This window comes from Solanum tuberosum, unplaced genomic scaffold (genome assembly GCF_000226075.1).
Source record: "Solanum tuberosum cultivar DM 1-3 516 R44 unplaced genomic scaffold, SolTub_3.0 scf00710, whole genome shotgun sequence".
In the NCBI taxonomy this organism is placed as follows: Eukaryota; Viridiplantae; Streptophyta; class Magnoliopsida; order Solanales; family Solanaceae; genus Solanum; species Solanum tuberosum.
Window position 1 is genome coordinate 14,199 of NW_006239629.1, and position 11,518 is coordinate 25,716.

The 11,518-nt window shown below is 35.6% G+C and overlaps 3 protein-coding genes across 4 annotated transcripts in view; 1 reads left to right on the plus strand and 2 right to left on the minus strand.

Moving 5' to 3' along the window:
- The window catches only part of LOC102595651 (probable disease resistance RPP8-like protein 2), a 6,602-nt gene extending 1,975 nt beyond the window's left edge, over nucleotides 1–4,627 (plus strand). The window contains exons 2-3 of the mRNA XM_006366972.2: nucleotides 2,061–4,252; nucleotides 4,424–4,627. Of these exons, the coding sequence (XP_006367034.1) occupies nucleotides 2,061–3,302 (1,242 nt within the window). The 3' untranslated portion in view covers nucleotides 3,303–4,252; nucleotides 4,424–4,627. The remainder of the gene's footprint in view (nucleotides 1–2,060; nucleotides 4,253–4,423) is intronic.
- A 3,507-nt stretch (nucleotides 4,628–8,134) lies between these two features.
- Nucleotides 8,135–11,214, minus strand: LOC107057714 (putative late blight resistance protein homolog R1A-10). Of its 2 annotated transcripts, none has more exons than XM_015305203.1 (2): nucleotides 8,576–11,214; nucleotides 8,135–8,452 (listed from the first exon to the last, which is right to left on the minus strand). In XM_015305203.1, the coding sequence occupies exons 1-2, from the start codon at nucleotides 9,903–9,905 to the stop codon at nucleotides 8,445–8,447; spliced, it is 1,338 nt and encodes a 445-aa protein (XP_015160689.1). In that variant the 5' UTR covers nucleotides 9,906–11,214; the 3' UTR covers nucleotides 8,135–8,444. The 2 variants fall into 2 exon arrangements, with proteins under 2 accessions (XP_015160689.1, XP_015160690.1); XM_015305204.1 differs by having other exon boundaries at nucleotides 10,546–11,210.
- LOC102599264 (putative late blight resistance protein homolog R1B-17) overlaps nucleotides 11,107–11,518 on the minus strand; it is a 7,741-nt gene continuing 7,329 nt past the window's right edge. Inside the window, exon 3 of the mRNA XM_015305200.1 lies at nucleotides 11,107–11,121. Coding sequence (XP_015160686.1) covers nucleotides 11,107–11,121 — 15 coding nt within the window. The remainder of the gene's footprint in view (nucleotides 11,122–11,518) is intronic.

Sequence of the window (11,518 nt, forward strand, 5' to 3'; positions counted from 1 at the left end):
TATATATATATTGGCACGGGGTCCTATATCTAGTATATATATATATATATGTGGGTGGATGCCCTGTCGTATGTGTTTTTAAATTATTTAATCAAATGTATTTTAAAACGGTAATAATTGAGAGACTAAAGTAATAATTCACTCAAATTAATAAGTGTTTTCAATAAAGGGCTCACACATATCATTTTCATATTCGGAAGTAAAAATATAACTTTAATTTTTTTTTTTTAACTTTTTAAAAATTCATGTAGGGATATATATGATATTTTTTCAAAAATTATTTTTTGACTTGGTTGATTATTATTATTTGAGTTTTTATTTTTATTTTCGTTTTTCTTTTATTTTTTAATGTAAAAATATAAGAAATAAGTGTGAATGGAAAAAGAGAAAAAGTAAGATTTTTTTTAAAACTAATATTTTTGTGGCTATATTAAATTTAAAAATATTTTTTTTGCTGTTATATTTTAATTTATTTTTGTATTAGTAAAACAAAAGGGTATTTATAATAAATTTTATAAGAAAATTAGAAAAAATAAATTTGACCAATAAAATAATAAATTTAAATTATCCATTGAATTAAAGAAGTAAAAAAAATACATGTGAAAAGGACCAAATATACTCCTACATGAATTATTTTTAAATATTTTAAAAAAAAGAAGCAAAATAAACTTTTTTTGCTTCCTTTAGAGAAAAATTGTATATGTGAGCAATTTGTGTAATAGTAAGGATATATATGAGCTATGAGAAGTATATCAAACATTTTTTTCTAATAATTAGGTTTGATCTATAATATATAAATATGTTTTTTAACTTGGACTCAACTCATATTTTGTCATTCAATTTTGGTGTGCACAAATAGATACTTCAACTTATATAGAATTGAATAAGTAGACACATGTGCCCTACATGACAAACTTGAACCTGAGACCTTTGATTAATGATGAAGAAGTATTTACCACTTGAGTTGCTCAGACTCTTCACTTTTGGTGCCACACCCGTGTCAACATGACATGGATGTGGGTGTATATGTTGGGATTCATGTCCGATTTGGTCAACAGATTTTGGGTACTTTGGCCAAAATCGATAGGGAAAGTCTGGACGATTTTAATGATTCATATAATCAATACAAAAGCTAAGGTGAAATTGAAGGAAATGGAATACCTTTTATATAGAAATTTCTATGTCACTCCTTTGCACAATAATTTTTTAATTTTTTTGGCTTCTTTGATATCATTAGAATTTCTTATTTTGTTTCCTTTTTTTCTTGAGAAAATGGCCAAATGACCCCTCAATCTATTAGCCAATTTTCAACTACACACCTAAACTTTACGGGGTTCTATTATCCCCTGAACCTTTTATTTTTGATATTTTATAACCCTTAAACGCTCAACTTTTGTCATTACCAGATATACACATATGCTTGTATACACGCGCTAGGTGGGCCCATTTTCTTCAATTTTATTTTTCTATTTATTTCAGATGCAGTAGACCCCACTTTTTTTTAGGGGGGTAATACCCTCGTGAAATATTGGTGTGTAGTTGAGAATTGACTAATAGGTTAGGGGGGCATTTGACCGTTTTCTCTTTTTTCTTTCATTCTTTAGTGTAAAGATAAAGAAAAGAGAAATAAAAAGAAAGAACTATGAATGAAAAAGAGAAAAAAACTTAAAAATAATTTATTTTTGGCTCTATTGTAATTTAGATTTTGTATGCGTAATTGTTTTTTGGCATCTATAATAAAGTATAGAAGAAAATTGGTAAAAAATAAATAAATTTTACCATCAACATAATAAATTCAAATTAGTATTGAATCAAAAAGAAAAAAATAAAAAAAATGTGTGAGAATAATAAAATATACCACTACATGGATAATTTTTTTGATTCAAACTTAATTTTTCTCACTTTTGTTAGTGGAAAGAGTATATGTGAGTCATTTGTGTAACAATATCGGTATATATGAGTCACTTTCAGCTCTAATAAAATGTGACTTACTTTAGATGTATAACGTGTGAAGATCAGCCATTCTGTTTTCTGATGTGATTCATATACATGTTTAAAAGGGTCCTTCTTTGGAGAATGATGCAGTGGTCGGGTTTGATGACGAAGCTAATAAAGTGATCAAGCGACTTGTTGAAGGACCGATGGACAGTGTCGATATTATCCCAGTGGTGGGGATGCCCGGACTTGGAAAAACTACTCTGGCAAGAAAAATCTATAATGATTCAAAGCTTACATATGAATTTTACAGCATTGTTTGGGTTTACGTTGGTCAGGAATGCAAAGCAAAGGATATTTATCTTAGGATTCTTAAATTCTTCAAAAAAAACATAGAAGATCATCTCAATGATGATGTGGACACATTGGCTAAGGCAATAGGTGGTTATATCAAGAAAGGAGGTAGATGTCTCATTGTTTTAGATGATGTGTGGGAAGACGAAGTCATTGATCATGCAAGGAAAGTTTTCGCAGAAAACAAAAAGGGTCATCGGATTATGATGACCACACGTGACTTACGTGTTGCTAAATTTGCCAATCGAGAACCTCATGAGCTGAAATTCTTGGAGAAAGAAGAAAGTTTTGAATTGTTGGTAATGAGAGTTTTTGGCAAGGGAAGTTGTCCAAATGAATTAGTGGTAATTGGGAAAAAAATTGCAAAAAAATGTGGTGGAGTACCACTTGTAGTAGTGGTAATTGCAGGAGCATTAAGAGGTCGTTTGGACAAAAAAGATTGGGAAAGAGTTGACAGAAATGTAGTGCAACATTTAGGTGAGCATACCGAGGATAGCTGCCTGAAATTTGTGAAGATGAGTTATGATCATTTGCCCAGAGAAGTGCAGATGTGCTTCTTGTATTGTGGTGTCTTTCCTCGAGGCTTTGATATCCCTTGTTGGAAATTGATTCGTTTGTGGATAGCAGAGGGGTTGATAAAGCCGCAGCCTGAGTCCACTCTAGAGGAGATAGCAGAGTTTTATTTGACAGATCTTCTCAACAGAAATTTAGTAATAATAATGCAAAAGAGGTCTGATGGTCAAATAAAACATGTCGTCTTCACGACATGTTGTATCAGTTCTGCAAAAAGGAGGCTAGTAACAAATGGCTTTTTCAAGAACCTGATCAATCTAAACTGGACCCAGATACTTGCCGTCGATTGTGTATTCAACCATCTAATCTGTCTGACTTTCTCTCCACAGTACCTGTTGCAGAACATGTCAGATCTTTCTATTGTTTTTCCTCAAAACAAAAACCAATTGACTTGTCTGCTAATGAAATCAAACTCATTCACAAAGCCTTTCCACTTATGAGAGTCTTGGATGTTGAATCTCTCAAGTTTATTTTCTCCAAAGACTTTAACCAATTATATCATTTGAGGTATATTGCTATCTCAGGTGACTTTAAGGCCCTCCCTCCTACCTTTGGTAAATTCTGGAATTTACAAACTCTAATACTTAATACAAGTACCTTAGAGCCCACTCTTGAAGTAAAAGCAGAAATATGGAACTTGTTACAGTTGAGGCATCTCCACACCAACATACCTGCAAAATTGCCATCCCCGACTACCACCACAGGTAAACCTTCTTGTCTACAGACTCTTTCTATGGTTGCGCCAGAAAGTTGTGAGAAAGATGTGCTAGCAAAGGCGTGTAATGTTAGAAAATTGAGCATTCGAGGGCAAATGGCGGCTTTTCTTGGTGCTTACAAGGGTGGTATCAACAATCTTGAAGAGCTACAGTGTCTGGAACATTTGAAATTGTTGAATGATGTTCTTTTCATAAATAAAACACTTCACCTTCCACTAGCATTCTCCAAACTGGTACGTACAGTGAAGAAGTTAACTCTGACAAACACAAGGTTTTCTTGGAGTGAGGCGGATAAATTGGGGAAGTTGGAATCTCTTGAGGTCCTAAAGTTTAAAGAAAATGCATTCACGGGTGATTTCTGGAAGCCAAAGAGTGGATTTAGCGCACTCCAAGTCTTGTGGATTGAAAGGTCAGAATTAGAATCTTGGGAGGCTTCGGTTATTAACTTCCCCGTGCTTAGGCAACTTGTTCTTATCTCTTGTGATAAGCTCGATGATGTGCCACTTGAGCTGGCTGATATCCCTAGTCTTCAAGAGATGAGGCTGGATAACACAAGCAAAGCAGTAAACTCTGCAAAAATTGTTCGGGATAGCAAGACATCTAAAAGCATGAAACTCAAGCTAAGCATATTCCCTCCTGAAAATGAATCCAAGGTTGCACAGTGAAATTGGAAGGTCCGTTGAATTCATTTATACTGAAATCATTAAATCCATAACTAACCAATTCTTTCCTTACATTATGAATTTGCAGTCCGCTCTTACGTGTGTTTATATATGGCTCGACCATGATTTGGAATAGAAAATGCCATTTGTTTATTTCTAACATAATTTTCCTCCTTTCTGCAGGAGAGAACTTGGACATTGAGCTTGCTGGAAGCCAGGGGTCATCAGACAAATAGCTAGCATTTCGAGTTCCCCTTTATGTGGATTGTTTTTTTTTCTCGGTTGTGAAGCTGTTTGCATCTTTCCTATTCTGTTATGGTTGTATTTGCTTTGTTTCGTTCGTGTAAAACTCTTGTTTTAATCTATCATTGTTTTTGTTGAAAGACACGTCGGCGCTATTGCAGGTATCTTAGCTTTTAGATGAATTCTAGTTAATCATTTTTGAATTGGAAGGTTTCAGACACTACTGCATCCTTTTTGAAGTTGGAAACAGAACAAGAGACAAATCTTGGCATTCATCTTCGCGTAAGCTTGAGTACTAGTGTGTAACATCCGACAATTTGAAATAATTTTGAAGAGGCTTAGAATTGGAAAATTTTATTTTTGGAAAGAATTTAAAAATCTGTAAAATTTTGGCTAAGTATGGAAAATGTGAATTTTTGGCCAATTTTGAACAGCCATAAATTCTAGCTCAGGATGAGTTACGTGGAGTTCCAGTTATGGTTGCACAGTTCATGGAACGATCTTTCCAACGCCACTGAGTTTGCTCGATTCCGAGTTCGTATGAGTGAGATATGCCCTTTGAAAGTTGGGAAGTTGACAAGGAAATCCGTCCGGGAATTATTAAGGGCATTTTGGTCCTTTCCCTAGCTATTTCTTTTGAGGATATATTATTGTGTTAGGCTGATCGTTGGATCATTTTGTTCCATTTTAAGAGAGTGAAGGCTAGGGCTTGAGAGTGAAGAAGAGAAGAAGAAGAGAAGAAGGAGAAGAAGAAGAGAAGAAAGAGGAAGATCAAGAAATCTCCGTCGTGGAAATCGTCGGGGGTGATCCCTTTTGAGGTATGTGAGTTCCTTGTGTGGGTTGATCCTTACTCCCACATACCAAGCTCATCTTATGCTTTGAGAAATGATTTGATTTGTTGTTGAGTTGTTAGTTGTTGAAGTTGTTAGTTGTGTTGATGATTTTGTTGTTGAAGTCCCTTGTGATTTGGGACATGTTTCCGGTTGGTTTTTGAGTTGTATTCTATTGTGTGTTGAGGAGATTGATGATCCTAAGTGTTGGGGCTGGAAACCTTAGTGTTTGGAAGGTTTTGAGTTGAAGAGGAGGAGAAAAGTCGAAGTTTTCAGGAAAAAGGGCTGGGGCGTCGCGCCTGCCAGCGCCCCCCAAGAGGGGTTCGTGAATTTTACCCCTTTCGGGGCGGGCGCGCCACTCAGAGCGCCAGCAGGTGGCCTGCTGAGCTTCGAGGGCTGGCGCTCCGCGCCTTGCAGAGCGCCAAGGACGCCATGTAACCCCACTTCTTTCCATGCTTTCTCATGCATGTTCCTAGGTAGTGTACCTATGTTTCTAAGTTGTTTCCAACACTTCAAGTTACGTTTAAATGTCATGAATTCATCCGTAGACGTGTGATCATACACCTTGAATCCATAATCCAATTCAAGTCGAGTTAGTATCAAAGTTAAAGGGAAGTTAGAGTCAAGTCAAGCAAAATTAAGAAGTAAGTCCAAGCAAGTCTTTAAATCTTTTCAAGAGTCGTTATTGAACGTCTTAACGTCGTTTCAAGTTTCAAGTCGAGAAAAGGGTATAGAGTTTCAAGTCAAATAAAAGAGTATCAAGTCTCAAGTTGAGTTACGAGTTTCAAGTCAAGTCATAAGTAAAGAGTTTCAAGTAAAGTAAGGTGTAAAGAGTCGAGTCCATTTTTCCAAAGTTATTAGGGAACTATGTACTTCCCAAAGAAGTTTCTAAATGTTTTTTGCATTTAAATAAGAAAGGAACCATGTTTTTTCCAAAAGAGCCTTTGGGCTAAGTTTGAGTAATTATCTCAATTAAAGAAAAATGTGTTTAAAGCACTTATGAGTCAAAGCATTTTGGGAGTAGTATTGAGCACCGAATTGGGGACACGAGTTCATATTAACTCAACTCTCCATAAGAACCATGCGCCAACATGGGACTTGACGTATCATTCTTTTTAGATGATCACGTAAGATTAGGCTAGTGGATCCACTAAGCAAAAGTAAGGTCCTATATCACGGCAAGGTATAGGATGGTCCTCGGGAAACGTGAGGTAAGACATTGTATCATCACTAGGGCTCATAGTGGTGGTTGTCGGTTAAAGAACCTCCCACAAAAGCTATATTTCTTCCATATAAGTAAAGTTGAGTTTGTTGTCGTTTTATCCTTCACAAACTAAGTTGTTTACATTGTTTACAAGCTTTATATGTATTGCATGTGTCTTATTGCTTTACATTGAGTTCGGTTATTCATGAGTCGTTCAAAGTCAAGGTAAGTGTTGGATCAGCATTCTGTACGTCGTTGATCCAGCTGAGCACTCCAGAGTCTGTGGTGAGCCTCCTTGCATTCCGGAGGACTCAATTATTTTGTGTACTTAGTTTGTTCTATTAGGATGTTGCGGGGTCTGTCCCAACATCTATCTCAGTATATTAGAGGCTTCACAGATAGTCAGTCAGTCAGTATTGAGTCTCTAATCTATGTATATATGTTAAATATTCTAATTTTGAGACTCGAGGTGCCTTTTTGGCCAGATCTTTATCAGTTAAGTTGTCTTATGACTTTGCATTGCATTGAGTTATACTGTTAGAGTTAAGTTTCCGCTGAATTAAGAAGCCAGGCCAAGGGTTTCTTGGGGCCAGCAATGGCTCCGAGTGCCGGTCCCTCCCAGGGTGTAGGCTCGGGGCGTGACATAGTGATAGGAAACCAATAAGCTTTCTCCGGGAAAATTATCTTCCTTAAATATGTAGCTGAAACTTAGGGATGACAATGGGGTGGATTCTAATATTGGCCTGACATTCTGAAGTTAGTCTGAATCTTCTATAATCACAAAACAATGAGGTTATACTACATAGCGTAGTATTAGCAAGGTAGATTATGATCGTACGTGATGAAAGAAATCAGGATATAAAACAAACAGTGACGAATTTCAATTCATATTTGTTGACAATTTAAAAAAAAAATGAAGCTCCTGGTGATTTCTATACTGGTAAAGTGTACTTCTGATAGCTAAAATATACTCTTCACATTTCTTAACCAACAAAGAAAGATGGCAGATAGAGTTGTGAACTTTCTGGTGGAGAATTTGTTGAAGCTATTAAGTGAAAATGTGGGGATGATTAAAGGCGGTAAATGATGAATTCAACAATTTGTTGGAAGAAGTTCAACACCTGAAAGTGTTCCTTGACGATGCCCTTTAACTTAGCCTCATCTGTCATCTATGCCCTTTAACACAATTCGTCAAATCCAAGTCTATAAACCATCTTCTTTTCTTGAACTTGTATTGAACTATATTCAAGAGCTAAGGAAACGGATGTCAATGCCAATCAGTTAAATGGAAAGCTAAGTAACCAACAATATCTTAGCTTGAATGTAATGCAGAGAAAACCAGTGTGCTGTGTGTACGTTTCTAGATATCTGCTTCAATGGAAGTTGAGAAAGAATCCATAACAAATGACAAACTTGGTGATATTACTCAACATCAATCGTACACGATAAAAAAGAAGTCAAAGTTCATAAAAAGTAAAAGAATCTCATTCATCGTCTACTTATTTCTACTCTTTGACATTCCTATCAGAAGCTAGATTACATACTGAAACTACCAAGTACCATTCGTGAGAAATGTTATCGATATCCAGCATCTGAAATCACATAAAGAACAGAACATCAACGAAAAACATGTATTATACATGAACAGAGGAAAACAGATTCAAAGTGTGAAACCAGCAATTCTTATACTCCGTAGGCAATGCATAATAGATTGAACATGCTTATTCATTTCGAAAACAAAATAGATATTACAGTACATCAATTGTTACCATTTACGAAATACAAAAACACAATTGGCCGAGAAATGTATTAAACATGTTTATTCCTAAAACATGAATTTAACAAATGATCAGAATATAAAAACAAAATATGAACTGCACTGTTCTCAATTCGGAAAATAGCATTAGATGATCCCTCAAAATAAGCTTCAATCCGCTGCATAAGCAAGATAAAAGGTACAAGTCATCATCTTGATTTCATGGAGATAAGATTTAATAAAATTGAGGTTTTAACTAATGTGAAGAATCGAAGAACTTTCCAGAGAGAATTAAAACTTACTGTGGCAGCTACGAATGTAGACCTTAAGGATATTATTTCCCATATCCTCTTGTTCTTGTTCGATATTTCTGGCAGAATCCTCAGAAATAGTGGTGCAATCATGTAATTCAATTGATTCCAAAGTACAAATTTCCCCAAAATCTGTTGGAATTTCTTGTAGGAACTCGCAATTCTTCAGAATAAGGCATTTTAGATTAGGGAAGTTATCACTGCTAGCTTCCCAATGCTTAAGATTTAGCTCGCTCAGTAAAATCTGTTGGAGATTGAATATGTCTTTGTCATTCAATCTCCATATATCATCATCGGCTCGACAATATTTAAGTTTGAGCTCTTCAAGATGTGGCAACTTGATAAAAGTTGATGATATCTCCTCCCAAATAAACTTATAACACCTAGCTAAAGACAATCTTCTAAGTGATTTTGGAAAAACAAATCTTTTGATGGGCTTTGCAAAAACATATCTCCAGGAAAGCTTGAATGCCTCAAGTTTTCTTAAGCTCGACATATCCAAGAGATGATATGGAACATTGTCTACCATTAAAGGTGCGTGAATGGTCAATCTCTTTAAATTGGGGATGCTAGAAAAAACTTCATTTGTACAACTAGAGTAACAAAGACCAAAAAGTTCCTCTAGATTTGGCATCCCTGTCACAAGATTCTTATCTATTCTAGGACTTGGAAAATAACTGGCTGCCCTTAAACGTATATACCTCAAGTTCTTCATCATCCATATCTTCCGAGGTAAAGTTATATACATTATATTAGCATCACAAATTAGAGTTTGCAAATTCAGAAGCTCTGAGATTGAGTCAAACCAGGCAGGAAAGATGGCCAATACCCTGAGATGGTTGAAACAAGAGAAAAATTCATGTATTATAGGATCATGACGGTAGATGGGCAATATAGGGAGAAGCTTAATACGGGGTTCAAAAGGTAGATCCAAGTTAGAAAAGCAGTACATAGATCTGGCTACAGGGGGTAAGAGCTTATAAGCATCTTCAATATACTTTTCAATACTGAAGCGACGAAAATTAGGCTTTTGTCCTGGTGAAAATGGAGTTCTCACAACATGCATAAACTTTGTCATTTCAGCTTCTATCAAACAGAACTCACGCAGCAGATCATGTATTCCGCATACTTTTACCTCACCATTGAATCTTTTTTTTCTAGCCATTATCAAGTTCCTGCTGATAAGATCCTCCAAATAATGTTTAGCTACTTCTTCCAAGCTTTCATGACTTCCAGAAGACGTCCTTATGAAACCTTCTGCGATCCATAATTGGATCAATCTCCAAGTTTCAACTTGAAAATCCTCTGGGAAATCACCCATAGAAAGAAAGCACGGTTTGAGTCGATTAGGCAAGTGATGGTAACTCAAACCGAGCACTCCTAAGCATTTATTTGAATGACTAGCAATGATTTCACTTAATGTTTTGGCAACATACTTCCAACTTTCTAATGTCTTGGGCACCGTTTTAGAGAGATGCCCTGCAATCACTGAAATTATTAAGGGAAGTCCTTGGCATTTTTCTGCTATTTTTTTTCCAATTTCTTCCAACTAGGGAGGATGATCGTGTTCTAGTCCAAACACCTTATCACGAAGTAACTTCCAACTATTATCTAAATCCAAGAGGTTCATCTTATGAGGGCTACTAGTATTTGCATATATTGCTACATCAGTTTCCCTAGTAGTCAATAAGACTCGACTCCCATTGTTGCGATTAGGAAATATTTGTGATATGCTATCCCAAACATCCCTACTCCAAATATCATCAACAACAACAAGGTATCTTGGACCCTTTAGACTCTTTTGCACTAGATCAGCTAACTCACTAGCATTCATCTTAACATAATCTTTTGTGTTCACATTAACTCTTTGCTTTGAAATGCAATGTAAAGCTTCTAACAATACATTTCTATATCGAAATTCTTGAGATATTGTAACCCAAACAAAAATGTCAAAGTGATACCTGATTGGAAGATGATCATAAGCTTTTTTAGCGAGTGTTGTTTTGCCAATGCCACCCATACCCGTTATGGTGACAATGTCTAGATACGACGTTGGTCCTCTCAATCTTTTATCTATTATCTCCAAGTCACCATCAAGTCCCTGCACGATATCATCTTTCAAGTGATCTGACAGCATTGGATCACTCATAGAAGAAGCACCAATCAAGGAATCCGCAGTTAATTCAAGAATTTGATCAGCATCATGAGAAAGAATCTCCATCACTTGTTTCTTTGTCGTATCCATTTTTTCAACAACTGGTAGCATATCATGGTGTTGTAAAATTCCAAATGTCCAGCTTTCTTCTTTGATGATTTCAGAAATCTTCATTTCAACAACATCCTCTGCCTCACTAACAACAACTCTAATATCTTCCTCCAAAGATTTGATTTTCTCATTGCTAGTGTTTTCAAGAACATCTTGAAAATATCAGCTGAAGCACGAAGAGAATTGAGCATTTCAGTACTATGATCATGAAAGAGTTCTGAAATATTTGGTTGATCAAGAGTTTGAAGAAGAGAAATTACAGCAGTATAAGCTGCCATCAAGTCAATATGGAGAGGAATTACAACAAAAATAATTTTTAGATGTAACTCAAGATATCAAATAATGTACTACTCTTGTGTATTTATAATAAAACTTTAATTAATTTCCAACACCATGTTAGTTGAGTGTGTAAAATCAGAAGAGTAGGTGTAATATTAATGATGGGCAGTTGGGTGACTGATATACAACCATACCGCAATTTAATTTGCAGCACCATGTTAGTATTTATCAATAAAATAATAAGAAGCAGTTAAATATTACAACAGGGTAAGTAGTCATATTGTAATGTTTTGGATTAATAATACATAACTAAGTCAATGCCAGTTGGATGCGTGAAAACGGATCTGTGTCGACCAGCTAACACCCTTAATGGCTCGGACTCGCTACTT